At 41.2% G+C, this 22023-nt stretch overlaps 1 protein-coding gene across 22 annotated transcripts in view; it reads right to left on the reverse strand.

Annotated features, from left to right (window-relative positions):
• The window catches only part of rims2a (regulating synaptic membrane exocytosis 2a), a 1020455-nt gene that overhangs the window by 350789 nt on the left and 647643 nt on the right, over positions 1-22023 (reverse strand). For 16 of the 22 annotated variants that reach the window (XM_080193752.1, XM_080193745.1, XM_080193738.1 and 13 more), the window contains 3 exons: positions 16009-16119; positions 14209-14274; positions 4190-4300 (listed from right to left, as the gene is read on the reverse strand). In XM_080193752.1, the coding sequence (XP_080049878.1) occupies positions 4190-4300; positions 14209-14274; positions 16009-16119 (288 nt within the window). The remainder of the gene's footprint in view (positions 1-4189; positions 4301-14208; positions 14275-16008; positions 16120-22023) is intronic. The other 6 variants (XM_080193746.1, XM_080193753.1, XM_080193749.1 and 3 more) reach the window with 2 other exon arrangements.

The raw sequence follows: 22023 nt of genomic DNA on the forward strand, positions 1-22023 counted from the left end.
AGCTACAAGGGCAGGTCAGAGGCAGGGAATTCAGCACCAAATAACTTATCTCTTGACCCTCTAAAGCTTGTCCACCATCCACAAGACATAAGTCAGGAGTCTAATGGATGGGTGCAGCTCCAACAACACTCAAGAAGTACAACACCACCACCAAGACAAAGCAGCCTATTTGATAAGCAAACCATCCATCCTCCAGCACTGATCCATTGAAACTTGCTGCTCTTACCTCTTAATAGCTCTCATTGCCCTGATTTTCCATGTATAAGATCTGAGCATTCTGGAAAGATTTATGCCTCTGATATGTTTTCCAAGTTTGCTCAGGCACCAGTTCGTCACTCACATGATTTACTTATTCTCTCCTTCCCTGTGCTATAGTGCTGCTGTTCACAATGGCTGTCAGCTTCACCCAAAATGACCTGCTGCTGAGCTCCCACCTTCTTAAAGCTGGTGAGGCTCGGAAGATCCATTTCCCTTTGGAACACCCATAAAGATCCTGCAGAAAGTACCTATTTGTCTCCTTAACTTCCTGCAATAAGGGTAGCCTGCGACCAGCAGCCTACAGGAAATTTTAACAGTGGCAATAACATATTGGGCTTCAACTTACCCAATTCCCACCCGTTGACTTTGTTTCTCTGCAAATGATTTTTGGAGCATTTTTTGTGTTATGTTATATTAATTAGATTGCCTTTTAGAAATTGTATGAACAGAAAAGTATACCATTTGTTAGCAAAATTTTATTTTACAACCAACTGTGGGATTAGAATTTTTCAACTTGACTGTAAGAAGTAGCTACTAAATCCCTGTATATAATTATCTTCAATAAATAGCCTGAATGTTAAGCTAATTAATTGCATTTTAGACTATTTGTGCAAAATGTTCAATGAATGCAGGCTCATATTATAAGACAATATTAATCCTATACTGTGGATATTTATTTTAAAAATAAATAATTCTAGATTAATCTCTGGCAAAAAAAATATAAAAACTTATAGTAGAGAAAAGGTTTAATTTTGAATACAATATGACTTAGCGTCACCAACAATATGAATGAGGATAAGCAATACACCCCAATGTGATATCGCCACCTGGGCGATCTCATAGTAATGGCAATCTAAACCAGGAATCTTAAAATGTGTATTATTCTAGAACAATTTATGGGTCTTTGATCACAAGAGGAGAGAAATTCAGAATAATCCCAAGATTCTGGAAACCTTTTTCAGCCATTTATCTTCAGCGCTCCAATCGGTATATTGTAGTTCTCACAAAACATGCAAGAAGCACATTCAAACCAAATGTTTTCCCCTTTCAATTCTAAAGCTCATTGTGCAATGTAGGCTAACAAGTTGCTACAAATTGCTCTTCATATTAGCTGTAGCCTCAATAGCAAAAAGTAACAATGTAACCAGTGTCATTTGCCGTGTATGTCCACTGCTGACATATCATCAGGAGCTGTTTTTGAGCTCTCAAATCAAGTGGCATTTACATGCTTTAGACATGTCATAAATCAATTGCAGCAATAATGCTGATGACAATTTAACCTTCCTGCAACTGGGAAGAAAACTTGGAACACAAATATGCCTTTGAAATATGTGCTGTGGATCAAACAGAAAAGTATTATGTACATTGGCACAACGATTAATGATAGGACCTTTTGAAAAATATTATTTTAATAGTTGCAATCAAGGATGAAAAAAATTAAATGTAAAAGTAATTTTAAGTGAACAATATGCTAAAATACAGAAAACTAACTCAGAGTCCAGGCAGCTGGTTTCTCCTAGACAAATCCCTTCATATTAATTTGTTGGCCTGGTATTATTAATTTGAGAGTTCAATTATTTCTCTTTCACTGCTGGTGTTAAAAAGCACAAGTACTGAATTGGCGTTATGTTCCAATTGTCATGGAAGCATGTTTCTACAAACACATAAAGGGCAAAAAAGTAACAAGGGAGAGAGTAGGGCATCTCAAGAATCAACAAGGTCATCTGTGTGCGGATCCACAAGAGATGGGTGAGGTCCTAAATGAATGTTTCTCATCAGTATTTACTGTTGAGAAAAGCATGAATGTTAGGGAACTTGGGGAAATAAATAGTGACGTCTTAAGGAGTGTACATATTACAGAGGAGGAGGCACCGGGAGTCTTAAAGTGCATCAAGGTAGATAAAATTGCGGGACCTTATGAGGTATATCCCAGGACTTTGTGGGAGGCTAGGGGGGAAATTGCAGGTTCTCTAGCCGAGGTATTTGAATTATCGATAGTCGCGGGTGAGGTGCCTGAAGATTGGAGCATGGCAAACGTTGTGCCTTTGTTTAAAAAGGGCTGCAGGGAAAAACCTGGGAACTACAGGCCAGTTAGCCTCACATCTGTGGTGGGTAAATTGTTGGAAGGTATTTTGAGAGACAGGATCTACAGGCATTTAGAGATGCAAGAACTGATTGGGGACAGTTTGAGAGTGGGAAATCATGTCTCACAAATTAGATTGAGTTTTTTGAAGGGGTAACCAAGAAGGTAAATGAGGCAGTGCAGTTGATGTTGTTTACCTGGACTTTAACAAGGCCTTTGACAAGATACCGCACGGTAGGTTGTTGCACAAAGTTAAATCTCACGGGATTCAGGGTGAGATATCTAAATGGATACAAAATTGGCTTCTTGACGGAAGCCAGAAGGTGGTTGTAGAGAGTTGTTTTTCAAACTGGAGACCTGTGACCAGCGGTGTGCCGCTGGGCCCACTGTAATTTGTTATTTACATTAATGAGTTGGATGAAAATATTGGGGGCATGGTTAGTAAGTTTGCAGATGACACCAAGATGAGTGGCATAGTGGACAGTGAAGAAAGTTATCTCCAATTGCAACAGGATCTTGATCAATTGGGCCAGTGGGCTGACGAATGGCAGATGGAGTTTAATTTAGACAAATGCGAGGTGATGCATTTTGGTAGATTGAACCAGGGCAGGAGTTACTCAGTTAATGGTAAGGCATAAGGGAGAGTTACAGAACAATGGGATCTAGGGGTACATCTTCATAGCTCCTTGAAAGTGGAGTCACAGGTAGACAAAGAAGTGAAGAAGGCATTTGGCATGCTTGGTTTCACTGGTCAGAACACTGAGTACAGAAGTTGGGATGTCTTGTTGAAGTTGTACAAGACATTGGTAAGGCCACACTTTGAATACTGTGTGCAATTCTGGTCACTCTATTACAGAAAGGATATTATTAAACTAGAAAGAGTGCAGAGAAGATTTACTTGGATGCTACCGGGACTCGATGGATTGAGTTATAAGGAGATGCTGAATAGACTGGGATCTTTTTCTCTGGAGTGTAGGAGGCTGAGTGGCGGCCTTATAGAGGTCTATAAAATAATGAGAGGCATAGACCAGGTAGATAGTCAATATCTTTTCCCAAAGGTAGGGGAATCTACAACTAGGGGGCATAGGTTTAAGGTGAGAGGGGAGAGATACAAAAGTGTCCAGAGGAGCAATTTTTTCACAGAGGGTGGTGAGTGTCTGTAACAAGCTGCCAGAGATAACAGTAGAGCGGGTACAGTTTTATCTTTTAAAAAGCATTTAGATAGTCACATGGGTACGATGGGTATACAGGGATATGAGCCAAATGCGGGCAATTGGGATTAGCTTAGGGATTTTTAAAAAAAGGGCAACATGGACGAGTTGGGCCGAAGGGTCTGTTTCCATGCTGTAAACTGCTATGACTCTACGTTTTGTTTAATTCAATCTCACAATATACGCACCACCTCCAAAGCCAGTAACTATTGCCATTCCCTGATATTCTTAAATTTGAATGATTTGCTCATCTACAGCAGAAGCTTGGAGTCAAATACAAAATAGGTCAGCAAGCTTCATTCCCCAAAAAGAAATGTTAGTGAGCCAGCTGGATTTTTGCAATCCGATAGCTTTTAGTGGTCATTTAAATTGATATTGGAAAAAAAATCAAATTTTTCCATTATCTTAAACTGAATTCAAATTCTGAAGAAAGGGCATGATGGCATTTTAATGATCAGTCTAGGCCTCCAGTAACATGACCACTGAACTACCATACCCACAACCACTACACTACTTAATGTGTCAGGCAATATTGCTAATGCATCACACAGTTGTGAGTAATGACATCTCTCTGACATCGGCAGATGTGAACAGATTAATAGTTCTTACAAAGCGAGACCAATGTCAGCATTAGTACCTCTCAAGAACATTGTAAGCACCCTCAGAATATGTGCGGTTCATCTTTTGGGAACGAAGTAACCTTATTGCATCTTCCCGATAGAGAGGATAAACTATATGGTACATGTTGCTAAAAATAAAATAGAAGAGAAACATAACTACAATGAACATTGGAAAAGAGTGACATTAAATAAATAAAACTTGCAAGCATTTACATTATTTAATACAGCACTTTACTACTGCACTTGTTAATGATAATAATCTTACTTCCTGCTATATATTCTATTTTTTATTGCACTTTAAATTCATGCACACACTTTATCACCTCAGCCAGAAGACAGCTGAAAATGGTCTATATATTACACTGTTATCTGGGCAATAAAATTAAAGGATTTCCTGTTTTTCAAGTAAGCCCAAAGTGTGGGAGATAATAACATTGTTAACAGGAACACAGAATGGAGATGTAAGTGGACAGATTAGCACAATTTTTTATGTTCCTATCAAATTGGGACCATAATAAACTCCATGCAATTCTTCAATGTGCGCTCACAAATGTGGTTTCATGTGCAATTAAGAAGCTTAATACGGAAAACAGAGAGCCAAATCTTCTGAGAAGTGGCAATCACAGTTAGGTTGCCATTCTGCTCTTAGTTTCTTTACACACGCCGGAAGTCTACATTCCTGCCCCAGACTTCTAAACCAGGCATTTTCCGAAATGTGCAGCATACCTGTTCTGGGAGGCCTCCTTCACTGAGCAGATCATCAGGGGAAATCAAGACAAATGCCTATTTTAAGGCACTAGCTGTCAAATTCCATTAAATCTTCATTCACCAGCACACTGAAAAGCTTTTCAGTGCATTTGTGAATAAGTTAAGTGGACAAATGGGTAGGGTTGCAGCTTGAGTAGGGTCCCAGATGGGTAATATGGAAGGGTGGGTGGAATGGCATGGTAAGTAGGGTGCCAGCTGCATTGGGTAGATAGGGTGGTTAGGTGGCAGTGTGGTAAGTGGCATGGTGAATAGAGTGGTAGGTGATAGGATGGGTAGAGTGGCAGAGTAGATAGGGTGGTGAGGTAGGATCATGTAGACTGAGGGGGAATCAGACGGTTGGAGAGTGGGGTTAGAAGGTTGAGCAGAGTTAGAAAGTCAGGGAGTGGAGTCAGAGAACTGACAGAGGGTGTGATTTTGCACTTGTGTTGACTAGACACAAACAGTGACAATGAGAAGCTTACCAGCACGATCCCTATTTCCAGTTCTGCCCACTTCCCCACTGTGTTGTCCCCTCACTTCTGGAATTCCCCCTATGCCAACATGATGGTGTTCACAACTCTGTTTTAAAAATAAGAACCAGGCGATGGGAAACTGCTGGTGGCACACAGATAAGTATAGCTTCTGCAGGAGACGGACATGCCCAGCCAGTTCCTTGGCAGCGTCAGGCATTCCCTTTGGGGAGATCCAATAAGGGGGGGGAGGGGAGGAGGAGGAGGGTTCCCCCTGTTATTTGGGATGGGTTCCCCTTGGGACTGTGTGTGGTGTTTCTCTTGTCTGGGGATGGGGGTTGTCCCCTGTGCATGGTGGTTGTTCCCTACGCTTGGTAGGGGTGAGTTCTCCATGTGCATGTGGGGAGGGGGATGGTGGGGTGATCTATTGGAGACCAGGGTGCCCCTCAGGATTGCCGGTTACCAGCTTTCTCTGGTCCCGCCCATGTGATGGCATGGGCCATGCCTCCAGGATTTTTCTGCACAGAGTGTTGGACTATCTGGAGAGAAAAACTGACTGTGCAACAAGTAAGCTGCATGCAGTTTCTCACCTCAGCCCGGACTCTTTACAGAGTGTGGAAAATTTTGGCCAGAGAACCTGGAGGTAGTCAGAGGTTCAGGGGATATTTGGAGGTTCATGGTTAGTGGTTCATGGGAGGATTGGGGAGGAGTCGGATGGTCTGAGGTGTCCTTTGTTGGTGGGAGTCTAAGGGTTGATGGAGGGGAGGGTGAGGGGTTTGCGGATTGGGAAAGGAGTCAGTGTGCCTGGGGGTGTCAGTAGGTGAGGTGAGCTGGCAAGAGAGGTTTGATGGGGTGTCGGATGGAAGGGTGAGGAGGGTCAGGGTGTTGAGGGCTGGAATCGAAGGGGTTAGCGGGATCGATCAGTTGTATAGGTACTCCGGGGTTAGAACCGGTTCTCTTCAGTCTAACATTTCCTGGGTAATTATCCAGGTAAATGAGCCAGAACCCTCCTAATTCTCAGACTCTTAACTCAGAGTTGAGGACTTTTTGGTGGGGTCTAGATATAGTGGAAATGCCCTTTGAAACTTCCTGAGTAATTCCTGCAGAATGTTTGCATTGGGAATTCCGGGAGCCTCAGAGCACATCTTCTGGGGTCCATCCAGTCTCCAACTATCCTGAGACTGGAGGATCTGGGCCTCTGATCTGGTGCTTAGTATAACTGATTAAAAACAGATTATGGGTTAAGCTTCACACAAAGTTTCAGTTCTCCGGATACTGACAGTTATACACCGAGGAAGCAAACCAAGTCTACCCATCATTTTTATAATCAAAGTTGCACTCTCGGATAAAAATAGCTTTCCCTATTTTCAGCAGTTTAAATTAGACTAATATGAACAGTTATCAACGAAGAGTTAGGTAAGGGGTACTGAAAAGCCTACAGTGCGATTACATATACAAAAAATATTTTGGGAGTGACTTTGTGGAGCATCAATAGACAAGTAGAATAATTGATCTTTCGGGACTGCTATCCAGACATTAATTAAAACCTGGGAGATTACTTGAACAACAGCAGATATCTGAGAGTGGTTACAAACAACTTACTAAGTTCTGATGTAAGGTTATTCACCTGAAAACAAAGCTTTGGGCTGCATTTAATGAAGTGAGGCCGATGTGGGGTGTAAGAAGGTGGGGTTTGGTCAGGCAGAGGGTTGCAGGGTGGGAACCTTGCCTCCTTTCTGCCTCTGTCCGATTAAGTCTGGGGCAAGAAGGTTTTGTGCAGCCTTCCCGCCTGGGTGCCAAGTAACCCTCTTACTCTGACAATTAATGCCCACTTAAAGGCCTCATCTCCATGTTGCTGGTAGTCAATCGATGGCAGACAAGGGAACCGAGATGCTGGGAGGACGACAAGCAAATGCTATCAGGATTTCTTCCGGCCCAGTACAATAGGTGACCCTCATTCACAAGCACTCTGTGGCTGATTGAGCGAGGGGGTGAGGGAAATAGAGCCTGTCCTCCAAACCACCCCCTCTGCTGGTGACCCCTTCCCTTCAACCTCATTCCTCTATTACTTATGTCACTTACCTTCCTCCACGGATCCTGGCGAGGGTCCCGGTGGCGCTGCTAGTAATGAAGAACTGCCGGCCTCTGATTAAGACCATAAGACCATAAGAAATAGGAGCAGGAGTAGGCCATTCAGCCCTTTAATCCTATTCCACCATTTATTAAGATCATGGCCGATCTATGTCCACTTTCCTGCCTTGTCTTCATAATCCTTAATTCCCATGCTAATTAAAAACCTACCAATCTCAGCCTTGAAAATGTTCAAGGATTCAGCCTTCTCAGCTTTCTGGGGTAAAGAATTCCAAAGATTTGCCACTCTTTGAGATAAGAAATTCTTCGTCAAATCTGTCTTAAACAAGCACCCCCTCATTAGGCCTTATTGGATGGCAGAACTTGGGGATGGGGTTTCTGCCCGACTCGTTGCAGGAAGAGGAATCCAGTAATTAAATGTCTCCTGTGGAACCAGGATCCCTGACCTCAGGATTCCTGCTGCCAATCAGGGGTGTAATTCACTTGAGGTTTTCAGAGACTTGGTTGGTGGGGGTGTTGTCAGTTTTACTGGTAGGAATGGCTCCCCTCCTTATTACATTCCATTGTTTGACTTGCTGAGTACTCACAGAAATCATAGAAACCCTACAGTGCAGAAAGAGACCATTTGGTCCAACGAGTTAGCACTGACCAAAATCCCACCCAGGCCCTACTCCCTTATCCCTACATATTTACCCGCTAATCCCTCTAAACTACGCATGTCAGTACACTAAGGGGCAATTTTAGCATGGCCAATCAACCTAACCTGCACATCTGTGGATTGTGGGAGGAAACCGGAACACCCGGAGGAAACCCACGCAGACACGAGGAGAATGTGCAAACTCCACACAGACAGTGACCCGAGCTGGGAATCGAACCCAAGATCCTGGAGCTGTGAAGCAGCAGTGCTAACCACTGTGCTACCGTGCTACTGTACTTAAACCATTGTACCAACCACTGTACTTAAAACATTTTCTGTTTTTAATTTTAAATTTCCAACATCCGCAGCATTTTGTGTTAATAATAAAGGAGTACTTATGCGAATCTCAAAATACTTTTAAAATTCCAATTCAGTTACTATATAATCGATAATACATGTGATTTTACTCTTTGTCTATCAGCGGCAGAGCTCAGTTTTCTCTATGATATTTAGAAAAAAAGACTAATGATCATGACATTATTTCTGGAAGTTTATCAAGAAATAATGCACAATTGCTGGAAAACTGTACATCAGTTTGAATGATCAAATTCAGATTCATTTATGCCTTTTGTCTTTGATTTTTGTGGCTCTTTGAATTCCTGCAGTGTCACAAGATATTTGCGGTTGCTTTAATTCAGCTCTGTGCCATTTTTTGAGCATGTAACTCAATCACAAAGCTAACGATCAGCACACTGAAACACTGAGAATATTCTTTACTTTTATTGCAAACTAAGTAAAGAATAATGTGCAGCTGATTCCTGAGAATCATGATGGAGTGTACTTCATAAAAGATAAGAAAATATTTTCTGAATTAGCTTGTCACGTCAGATCCATATCTTAGACATGTTTTCTTCTATTTCCCTCTAGATTGGAGAAGGAAGTAAAGAGCACACTTTCTCCAGGAAATCTTATGAAAATGACAAATCTGTGCCAGCTTTTTAATGAGGCCAACTGCCCCCAGTGAGATAGAAGAAATCAGTTACAAAAATGACATTAAGTAACAATGGTTCTATCAACATTTTCAAAGATGCAGGAACACTGCATAGAAACAATAACTGAATAAGTAAATAACAACCAGTAACCTAAATGAAACTTGAAACGCCACCATTGAGTAGAATAGTAATATCTACTTCTGCTTCACAATGGCAAAAAATGGGTTCACATTTAAGAATCCTCAGAAACTTTGACTGCAGTAGAGCAAAAACTGCTGGGATTCAATAGCTGTAATTGTGAATCGGCTGGAAATAGTATAGTATACACTAAAACTAGAATAGAATCTCATTTAAAAATGTGGAAATATCTTCCAGAATTGCTTCTGAATAGCATGTTGAAACCTAATAAATGAGACTCTGGTTGAACCTTACGTTTAATTGTACACAAAATGGAGTACAAGCATCTGTACGTATTTTATTTGTGCTATTTTCAATTCCTCAACAGAATTAAAAAATGATTAAATAAATAAATAAGAGACCATGTGCATCAATACCACATTGATCAGCCCAGTAAAACATGTCACGAAGACAGGGAATGAGTGAAGACAAAATCATGCAGTAAATGCAAAACAATAAAAGACAGTGACAATATTTCAAACGAACTGTGGCTTATCTAAAGCTGTATCAATCTTTCCAACTGGGGTTCCATCACAAACCCAACTTCTAACAAACCTAAACTTTAACCATGTTCAGAAAAGTAAATTATACTAACGCTGAAAAAGAAAGATTTTAGTCAGCTTTGTAGTTGACATAAGTTGTGTTTCTCAACTTCAGTCAGTGAAATTATTGCCTTGGAGTTGAAGGATAACAGTTATATGAATGAGACATATTAAACACTATCTGGTATCCCACTGTAGTACTGAGGGAGCAATATACTATCAGAGGTGCCATCTTTCAGATCATGCTAAATTGAGGCCACATCCCTTGATTAAGGTGGAAGAAGGACCTCATATTCAAAGAACTGAGTCTCCAGGCTAACATTCTTCCCTCAACCAGGACCATAAAAGCAGACTATTTGGTCTCTAATTGTGGTTACAGTGTTGCTGAGCACATGTTGCCTACAAAATTATCTACACTTTGAAAGTTAATTCTTGGCTGTGAACTGTTTTCAGATAGCTCGAGGACGGAAAGGATTTGAAGGGGCTGAGGATAGATAAGAACATAAGAACATAAGAAATAGGAGCAGGAGTAGGCCATCCAGCCCTTCGAGCCTGCCCCGCCATTCAATAAGATCATGGCTGATCTGTCGCTGCTCAGTTCCACTTTCCCGCCCTCTCCCCATAACCCTTAATCCCCTCTCCTATCAAAAACCCATCAACCCGCGTCTTAAAAATATTTAGCGAGGCAGCCTCCACCACTTCAACGGGCAGAGAATTCCAGAGATTCACCACCCTTTGAGTGAAGAAGTTCCTCCTCAACTCCGTTCTAAACCGCCCCCCTTTTATCTTGAGGCTGTGCCCCCTAGTCCTACTGTCTTTTTTGAGCGGGAAGAGTCTCTCCACCTCTATCCTATCCATCCCATTCATCATCTTATACATCTCAATGAGATCTCCCCTCATTCTTCTAAACTCTAACGAGTACAAGCCCAGTTTATTCAGCCTCTCCTCATAGCTCAACCCCCTCAACTCCGGTATCAGCCTAGTAAACCTCCTCTGCACTCCCTCCAAGGCCAAAATATCTTTGCGCAGGTGCGGCGCCCAAAACTGCACACACTACTCCAGCTGCGGCCTCACCAATGCCCTATACAGCTGCAGCAAGACCTCCCTACTTTTATATTCAATCCCCCTCGCTATGAAGGCCAGCATCCCATTCGCCTTCCTGACCACCTGCTGCACCTGCAAGCTGGGTTTTTGCGACTCATGCACAAGGACCCCGAGGTCCCTCTGCACCGTCGCCTGCTGCAGTTTTTCGCCCCGTAAGTAATAGTCCTTCCTACCATTCTTCCTACCAAAGTGGACCACCTCACACTTGCCAACATTAAATTCCATTTGCCATTTCCTGGCCCATTCGCCCAGCCTATCTAGATCCTTCTGTAGACTCTCCACACCCTCCGCACAATTTGCCGTTCCCCCAATCTTGGTGTCATCAGCAAATTTCGACACCCTACACTCGGTTCCCTCCTCCAGATCATCTATATAAATGGTAAAAAGCTGAGGCCCCAGCACCGACCCCTGGGGCACTCCACTAGTCACCATCCGCCAATCTGAATAGCACCCGTTGACCCCCACTCTCTGCCTCCTATTTGACAACCAATCCTCTATCCACACTAACACCCTACCCCCAACTCCATGTCCCTCGACCTTCTGCAATAACCTCTTGTGAGGTACTTTGTCAAACGCCTTCTGAAAATCCAGAAAGACCACATCCACCGGCTCTCCTCTATCCACCGCCCTAGACACATCCTCATAGAACTCCAGTAAATTTGTCAGACACGACTTCCCTTTAATGAAACCGTGCTGCGTCTGCTCTATCAAGCAATTCCCTTCAAGATGCCTTGCAATTTCCTCCTTAATGACAGATTCTAACATTTTACCTACCACAGACATTAAACTAACCGGCCTATAATTCCCCGCCTTTTGCCTGGCACCCTTCTTAAACAACGGCGTAACATTAGCCGTTTTCCAATCATCCGGCACTTCCCCGGAATCCAGCGACGTCTGGAAAATAACCACCAAGGCATCCACTATCACCTCCGCCATTTCTTTCAGAACCCATTTCTTTCAGATCCATGGAAAACTAAGAGGTGATTGCGCAGGAGGATTTTTTTTCCTCAAGGCACACAAGCTAGATTTGAATTGCAAGGGCAATTTCAAGGAATTGGATAACATGCTGGCAAAGAATAAGGTTTGCAATTTTGTGGAACACTATGGGAAGATTGCAGAGGACATAGAAGGATAGCATAATATAGGCCAGTCACAGAGGATGCCTTTTGTGATTTGATCAATGTAGGATGCTCCTGGAAGCAGAGGAGACTCAAAGCACAACATTTTCAGTGAAAGGCATGTTCAAGCATTTTAAGATTAGGGAAGGGGCAGCAGCCAGACAGCGTCAGGAGCGTTCTTTCTCAGGAGCGATTGGTAACAGCGGTTTAAAAAATGAATGTGACGGTTTTTGATCAAGAGGAACATTTACAATGTTAGGAAGCATCAAAACAAGAAGAGAAAACTAGAGTATTAGGAGTTGATTGTGAAGGGGCTTGACAATATAACCATGATTGAGAAAGTTAAAAAGACTTGCATTTATCTAGTGAGACTGATAATAAATTAGGTACTTTCTGAAGAAATATAGTGGGTGGGTCTCATGGAAGGGATAAGCTTTCAGCTGCTGGTGAGAAGGAAAGACATGGGCAAGCACACTTTCCATCAGGAGTCATTGGAAAGCAACTTGGAGAGAGCCATGGTTGATTTTCCTTCCCCTTCCTTCCTAGGCTAATCAAAACCTCACCAATTGAGCTCAATTGGCTCAGCAAGTTTTGAACTGGGACGTCCCTAACTTGGGCAGCCCAGTCCCAATGCTAACATTGCATTGTGATAACTCTGAGTTTTGTTTCTATCATCATACGGGGTTTTGTGGAGGAATCAGCAAACTAAAAGACACTCATGAGACACCGCACAAGACAACAATTGTGAGTGAAATGACTGGCAAAGGAGAGCACTTTAACACTTTATCAGAGAAGTTAATAAAGTGGCAAGATTGCTGATTCAGCTGTGGGCCAACCAATATATCAATGAACCTTGATTCAAGTCCTTTAGACTCAGCAATTCATCTTCTTCACTTCGCTCATTCACATCATTCAGCACCCATTGTTAAAATGATAATATTTTCAAAATCAACAAAAAAATTGAATAAATGGAATTAATCACAATTGCATTAATTAATTTTTAGTATGGCAGGGACTCCTTCTTGAATTGAACTGTGATGACAGAAGATAGTGTAAAAGCTCAAAAGCTGGTAATTTCTACCGCAGCACACCGAACAGTTACTGACTGCTTAGCACTCTTGTTGTCACAATAAGGGTTGCATGTTACTATAAATATGCATCCCAGTAGTCCTAAAATCTTATCATTTCTGTCCTATTTTCATGAGCCAAATAATGCTCCTTAAAATTGCAGCAGGTTCATCAGGCTCTGAAAAGAAACAGGTCAGATTTAGCACCATACCTTAACCTTTCTATTTCCCTTTTCAGAAGCTGGCTGACCTGCTGCAACTTTGCAGCTTTTTCTCTTTTAATTTCTATTTTTAACGTTCATTGTTTTTCCTTTTAACTGTAGTGTTATTTAAGTAATCCTGTAAACAAAAATAATATTTTATAATGGTTAAATTGTAGTTTAAAAACATCAATCACATCACTTTGACAGAAGTACACCCTACATAAAGGAAAAAGAGATAAATTCAAAGTAAATCATAATTAGGGATGAGCAACCTGTCTGCAATGTTATAAATTGTATCATTCGTATCTCTTGCAGACCTAAAGATTGGATTTACGTAAAGATATTCTGTGGCCTTTCCCTGTTGTAAAAATGATAGTGATTTAAATGATACATTTTCACATAGGCGATATCATGTTCAGCTTTCCAAAACCTTCCACAATTGATAGTGGTTGGCCTTGATAACGCAGGTAGTACTTTTTCTGTCATTATGTTCATGATTAATTAGTTTAGCATTTTATGTCAATACTTTGTGATCAAATAAGGGTGAGATCCATCAGTGGGAATGCATCCAAACATCCAGAGTCTCATCTCGAAGGCAGTATGTACATAAGTACATATTGTTTTACTGAGATTTTAAGCAGTCTAATGGTGCCTCTTCTCTGTCTGGCAGCCAAACCTTTTTAAAATGTAAAACTTTAGACCCGATTTTAACTTCAAAACTAACCCACTCATACAGTTAAAATAAGGCCCTTTGACTTGGAAAATCCATCTTCAAGTCTGGAGTTTGATTTTATCCTGATGCTCATTCCTAGTCATAATGTCCAGACATACATGCAAACATAGTCACACATAATAAAAACACACCAACACACCCGTGTTACAGTATACCTGAAATCCTTGTGATGATGTTCGATGGCATGACTGTGTCTGGATCGAGGTAGTGTAAGATACTGACTGCAGCGATGTGGGAGGTAATGGAAAAGACAAATGTATGGCATTTGAAGAATGGGCAGAAAGGTCATCAGCACCAGTGAGCAGAAAAGAGAAGAAAATGGAGAGAAATATGATGAACAGCATGTGCGAGAAGATTATAGTTTCTAATCAAAAGCCAAGAGGAGCTTAAATGCTGCAAAGTAAGTTATTAGTGAAGGCAATCTAGCAGCTTGGAACAATTAGCTACTTTTAGTACTACTGTATTTGTTTAAGCCATAAGTTAATGTTTAACACTACAATAAAGTCAGAAGAATTTAGCCTCAGACCGTGCTTTAAACACAGGACCAGAAGTGAGAAAATTCAGGTCATCAAAGGTGAGCCCAGATATACCTGGTTCATTGAGCTACAACAAAGACACACCTGGAAATCAGAGCCCTATGCAGGGTTATTATTTCTGGAATAGGAGACAGGGGTTATTGCTGCTTTTAAAAAAAAAGGCGTATTTATCTTTCCACCCTTTGTGAAGTCTCCACGCACCATATACCACTCCAGCCAAGTTGATGGAATGAAGGGAAATTTGTTACCAACTCAACATGCCGGGCACAGAACAATGAACAATATTTTTCCTAAATGGTTGGCCCACCAATTTTTACATACTTGTAAGGAACTACTTGATGACATCTCTTTTTGATGGCATCATTAATACCTGATCCCTACTATGTACAGAGTTATATTCAAAAAGTAAGACATTTCCACTTTGTGACTTAGTTTGGTGCAAGACATCAGGCACCACACTCTGGGAGTTACCAAACAGGAATTAAAAAAGGAACCAGGGATATATAGCAAAGGATACAATACAACTCTACATGCCAATAACCAGGATGCTCAACAGGAGAAGGTCCAGGCATGCAACATGGGTGGGGATTGGTGGGGGAGGCTGGAAACAAGGATGTAAAATATAAGACCTGGGTCACTAAGAAAACATTTCTACAAAAAAGTTCCTTCCCCTACTCAAAATAGCATCCATACGTCCGGTCAGGGTCTTATACTGGCCAACTTAAAATGAACAATGAGATAAAACCAACTATCAGCAGCCAACAATTCTTTCTTAAACTGCTGTTAGTTTAAATCTTAAACAACGGCCATTATCCTTTATTGTACTGACTGCTTTTTGAGAAAATGCTGTATCACTTGACTCACTCCCTATTCTGGAAGTGACTGCTGAAAATAATTTAACCATCATCCTTGCACAATGAACAGCATTTCAGTTCCCTACAAAAAACAATAATGATAAAGTCAACAACCCACCATTTTGTACTTATATATTTAAACTACCATTCCCCAGCCTCCCACTCCCACTACCGAGTAATCTGGTGAATCAAAGAGTACCTTTTGTCACTGCCATATTCAAGCTAACTCGAAAAATATTGCTTTACAACACTTTGACTGCATGTAAAACAAACGTTAGCAATATTGCAATTTATTTAGAAGAATAGTCCATCCAGATTCACATTAATTAAGAAAAGACATGTGGTACCACTAATGTTTCTGATTCTGTTTAAATTCTTGCCATACAAATTAAATTTAAAGGCATTGTATTGGACCAAAATATACAAATCAACTTGAAAGCCGTCAAGGATACGCAAACCAACAAAGCACGAACCATAAGTTGCCCACATCAACTTGAATTGGTTACATATTTAAAAATATCACTCACTTTCCTGAAAAACAGGGCAATCAATAATTTCTAATTACCTTTCTCTCTCTGGAGAATAGTGATCATCCAGCATTCTGTGTCTGTCCATTCGGCTGATGGTGTTGTACTGTTGTGAACATCGACTGCTTCGAGGACCCAGCTCTGAGCTTCTGCAAAACACAAGTCAACCATTGTAGCAGCTTTCTAAGGAATTAAGATAACACAAATAGAGGCATTATTACTTTGATCATTGGATTTGACATTACAAAACAGGTGGCATGTAGTCGAGGCTGCCAATTCTCTACTGGCAGACCTACTGAGGGTTTGAGCACCCGTTGTTCTTGTTGCTGCTGGTTCACTGTTTGATTTGCATTACAACTGAAGACCAATTTTATCCAAACCGTTTTGTCATGGATTTCAAATAGTTTATTTGTTTAATATTGCATATTTTTCTCAAACTGAAAACAGTAGATCTGCCTCGCTGACATCAATTAATTTTTGCTGGGTTGAACTATACGGAGCGAGATTCTCTGGCCTACCAGCTGCTTGTTTCCTCCCAGTGGGAGGTGGTGCATTGTTTGCTCGCTGCGGGATTCTCTGGTCTGCCACTATCAATGGGAATTCCAAATGACTTCACCCTATACCGCAGGAAACCCACAGGCAAAGGCGCACTGCTGGCGGGACCAGAGAATCCTGCTGACGTGAATAACCGGAGAATTCTGGCCTATATCTCTAGTACTGAAAGCGGTCACTAATAGCATAAAGTATAATGATATGTAAAGCAAGAGCAGACATATAATAAATAACAGAGCAGAAGTAAAAACATTTTCAAAACCATTTAACATGTTTTCCCTTTAGAGTTCTGTTAGCAGCTTACATAAAAATCACGGCAAGAATTTTCCAGTCCCCACATGGTAGGTTTTCCCATGGTGTAGATAGCTCAACATTGGCTGCTGGCAGGATCCTCTGGTCCCACTGAAGTCTACAGCATTTTGCATGGCTCATTTGTCCCACCACAGTGAAGGAACGGGGGGAGTTAGGCAGGAAAATCCCACCCCAAGTGTTTGCTATCGTATTTATTCAATAAATGGAGATGGACAGAAAGAGACAGGGCTAGAATTAATGAGGTTGTGTAGTCCCTGCCCCCTGGCTAAAAAGTCAAGTGGGAGCTCACACCATCACCACCCCATCCTGGCGGGTGGGAAGGTTGGCTGTCTGACACTTTGACCCAGCTGTGAAAAAGAGAGTGAAATGAAAAACAGCCCTCCAGCACTCATCCTTCACATCCCCTCACACTCTGTCTATATCACATCCAGCCAACCCATGCCCCCACCCACTCCACACGTCCTTTCATACCTTCCATGCCAACTTATGCCCCTCCAACTACCCCCATGGTTCTTTATAGTCCCCATACTAACTCAGCGTCAATTCATGCCAACCCATGTCCTCCCAAATTGCATCCTTTTTCTGTACACTCTCAATGCCAACTCACCAAGTCTCCACTATGACCTGACCTCAGGACCTGTTGAGATTAAATTCTCAAGAATCTATTGATAAATTCATTATTGAAAAAAACTCTGATTAAAAATCCGCTCACTACATTTAAGGCCTTAATCCCTTTATCGAGTATTAGTATTCAAGTCACCACTTCAAAAACTTTATCAGCATTTGGAGCTAGCAATCAAATTGTGAACTGGCAGGCATCCTACTGTGATAGGTTATGAAACCAGTTGTGCAGCACTAATATTATAATGGAAACCCTTAGGCTTATGTCAACGAGCATGGTAAAATGGCAAGTACTGACATTTTTCAACACTGCAAACAATTTGTTCAAATGTTTAAAGGGCAGGAGTTTTAAATGCTATTGCAATGTCCTAATTATGTGGGTTTTAAAAAGATGTGGTTTGCACATATAGATTCAAATTAATAACAGCAGATTTATTGAAGGAGCTGTTGCTTGTACAGAGTTGAAACTGAAACTAAACAAATGTCTGTTAAACACCCCAATAGCATCACCATCAAATCATGTGACTGGCTCAAGCGTTCATGCAACCACTTAAATGTATAACACTCCTCCCCTTTACTTCTGTGGTCGTAATAACAAATTATAAAAATGTTAAACATAGGATCAATAATACTCTAGGCACAGCACTAGGCGCCATTAATCATTGCACACAGTCAAGAATAAAGTTAATCAGTAGGATGTCCATTAATTTTTGTTTGTATACAATGTTCTGGAATTTGGCTGTCCTTGACCCTAGAAATACAATTTGGACGTTGGAAACCACAAACTAAAAGATCTTGAAGAGTATCTTGTGATGAATCACCAAACTTGCAATGTTGTCCCAGCCTTTTTTTAAATTGCCACAAATTAAGCAATATTTTCACCTTTCACTTAATTTCTTCAGTGGAAACTGAACCGTTCTGTGATGATCAATGGCTTTGGAAAATAATGCTCTTCAAGCATCTTTGTCAACTCTTTCTAAGTTTTGGTTCCTGGCTTTGTGGGATGAAAAAAGTTCCTGAGCAAATTTAAGGTTTCACTTCCACTTTACTGAGAAAAGCTGATACAAGCAACTTTTTTTCCCAATTTGTTCGCTTGAACAAAGTACTGAAAACACTCTGCATAGGATCTCCATGATTTCTTTTCTTCATCCAACGGACCCATAGATCCTAATTGACCTTGCAGGCACTAGCGACTTGAGACTGCTGATTATATATTATTTTACTGTCTTCCCAGTGCTTCTTTTTTATCCCAGAGACAGCTAACTTTTTTTAAACAGCCCAAACCATACAGCGAAACATCCTGTTTTCAAATATGCCAGATACTGCCTGGAATCTCCCCCTTTCCTGATCGGAAAAAAACACCACTTTTAAAATCATAGAGAGCTTCTACCCTTTTTCACAGTAGCACAGTGGTTAGCACTGTTGCCTTACAGCACCAGGGACCCAAATTTGATCCCAGCCTTGGGTGACTATCTGTGTGGAGTTTGCACATTCTCCTCATATCTGTGTGGGTTTCCGCCGGGTATTCCAGTTTCCTCCCACATGCCAAAGATGAGCAGGTTAGGTGGATTGGCCATGTTAAAATTGCCCCTTAATGTCCGAAGATATGACGAGATTAGCAGGGTAAATGTGGGTTACACAGATAGGATGGAGGGGTTGATATGGGTAAGATGCTCTGCTGGAGAGATAGTGTTGAATGGTCTCCGTTAGTACTGTAGTGGTTCTATGAATTGTGTTGTGAGCCTCCTGCTCTGCCACTCCTTTTTGCAACATTTGTATGGACCTAAAAGCAGCACAGTGGCACAGTGGGGCAGCACTGCTGCCTCACAGTGCCAGCAACCTGGGTTCAATTCTCGACATGGATCACTTTCTGTGTGGAGTTTGCACATTCACCCCTGTCTGCGTGAGTTTCTTCCAGGTGCTCCCGTTTCCTCCCACAGTCCAAAGATATGCGGGTTAGGTGCATTGGCCATATTAAATTCTCCCTCAGTGTACCTGGACAGGCACCAGGCTAGGGGATTTTCACAGTAACATCATTGCAGTATGAGTGTAACCCTACTTGTGACTAACAAAAATTTAAAAAAGCTTAGAGGAGGCTGTGGGATTTTTTTTTCTGATAAGAAATGTAGTTTTTTTTTCCTTTGCTTTATTGCTTGATCTCCCTCCACTAGTACTTTAATCTTTAATCATTGATTTTCCCTGGCCTTCTAATATTTAAAGTGAGAGGCCACATAATGTTTAGGATCTTTTCTCAACTTTCTCGACAAAACAGAATTCCAACTTGTCCTCAATTTTCTTTTTGTAATATTCTAACTATGTTAGGACTTGTGGGTTTTAAATGAAAAGAGAAAAGATGTGGTTTGCACACGAAGATTCAAATGAACAACAACAGATTTATTGAAGGAACTGCTGCCTGTACAGAGTACAAATTGAAACTAAATAAGGGTGAAACATCTCAATGACATCACCTTCAAATTATGTGATTGGCTCTTGAAGCAATTATGCAATCACTTAAATATATAACAGCTCTCTTTGACAGTTCCCTTTTTTCCCCTCAACAGTTCCAATAAGTTCATTAACTCTTGATGCACATTCATGTAATTATTAACAATCCCAAAGGATACTTGACCTTTCCCAAGGGACACCTGACTACTTCAAGGAGGTACCCCAGGACGACAACAAAAAGCGTATCTTAGCTCTCCAACGAGCTCAGCTAAGTCTTTCTCCTACTAGGCCTAATGTACATAAGTCATATTTCCCACATTAAGGGCTGTTAAATGGTCATTGGATAAACATGTGGATGATATTGGAATAGTATAGGTTAGATGGGCTTTAGATTGGTTTCACAGGTCAGAACAACATCGAGGGCCAAAGGGCCTGTACTGCGTTGTAATGTTCTATGTAACTGATCAGCTGCGTCAAACATTTTCCTGCACTCTCCCCATATCTCTTGAAGATCCAAATCAGTAAATCTCAGCCTTAAATATACACTTATTGATGGAACATTCATAACTTATAGGCTCAGAAGTTCACTAAGACTTGGGAGACCTTTGAAAATAGTGGGTGGGAGCTTATGTATAAGCCCCGTATAAGGGACATGAATGATACAAGTAGGAAATCTGAACTCAGCAAGACCTTTTTTGATTTGATTACTGAGTACCACAATGGGCTTAACCCACAGTGTGGGGACCACAATTTTATGGAAGAGGCATTAAAACTTGTGAAAGATTGGAGGGCTATTTAAGTGTCATGTTCTGAAGTGATTTAAATCTCAGCTTTTTAAAATTGGAGAACAAACATTCTACAGCTTTCAGTTAGAGTAACAAAACCAGATATCTGCTGCTAAAGTGCATGGATTTATTGTGGCTTAGGAAAAAAACAGCCTTTTGTTTACAATTTCAACAATCTCCATTGTTTAGATTTCCCGGTGTTTATTCTTATAGCTGTGTCCATTATGAATGTTTGGCTGAGTTTCAGAAAATCTATATCTACATATCTTAGTAGGGGGCTGCATTCATATTTTGATTGCCAGTTTGAAGAGATTGTTAAAGGATTATCTGTCTGTGGTGTGGTAAGTGAAAGAGAAATTTGTTCATTTCTATAACAAATTGACTACTTAGGGGATTTACATTTTTTTCAAATGAATTTTTATGAGTTTATGCTTTTTTGCAATTCAAATATGTTTCAGTGAGAACTCTACTACTTAGGGGTTTATTTATTTTTCATTTCCATGTGCCGACATGGCTCCTGCTGTCTTCCTGTAGCGGATAATGCTGAGAAGCTATGGAAAACACATGCAGAGCATTGGCATATGGCAGGGCATGAATAGGACATGAAAAGCATAAGGGGCATGGAAAGGGCACTGGGGAATGAGATGGCATGGGGGATACATAACAACATGGGGAAATGAGGTGGCATGAGGTCTATGAGAGGTGTTGGAAGAGCATTGGGTGGAGCATGAAGAAGGCACGGAGGTGTCATGGGTTTGGGTGTGAGGAAGTCAAGAGAAGAGGGCTAATGGAGTCTAAGAACCTTGAAAGCAACTGAGCCAAAATCCCTGAGAAACAAAGCAGGTCTTCTAATCACCTCTCCTTGGCACAGACACTGGGGTAGCCACCTTCTAACTGTCACCGGAGGCAGCAGGGATGATTCCATCCTGGCCTCATCTCCCTGGAGCAAAAGTATGGAGGTTGGCGGCCCTTTTAAAGGAAGAGGGTTTGTCATGTCAGGCAGTTTCCCAACTTGACCTTTGTCTCTTCTTTGAAAATCTGGTCCATAATTATTAATGTAAGCAGAAAAAACCTTAAGGGAAATTCAAGAAACTAAAAGCTTACAAATCTCCAGAACTTGACAGGCTACATCCTAGGGTTGTAAAGGAGATAGATACAGAGATTTTTCTAAGTTCCCGAGATCCCAAAATGGTCCAGCAGTCTCGAGACTGCCGGGAGATGGGATTTTCTGGGATTTAAGGCCCTTAGTGGCCTGGCAAAAGGATTGCCATGACAAGTAGCAGGTCCAAGGCAGAAATGGAGATAGGCCAAATCCGAAGTAAGCAAGTAAAAGATCCG

The sequence above is a fragment of the Carcharhinus amblyrhynchos genome, chromosome 8 (assembly GCF_965287045.1).
Source record: "Carcharhinus amblyrhynchos chromosome 8, sCarAmb.v2.hapA, whole genome shotgun sequence".
Taxonomy (NCBI): Eukaryota; Metazoa; Chordata; class Chondrichthyes; order Carcharhiniformes; family Carcharhinidae; genus Carcharhinus; species Carcharhinus amblyrhynchos.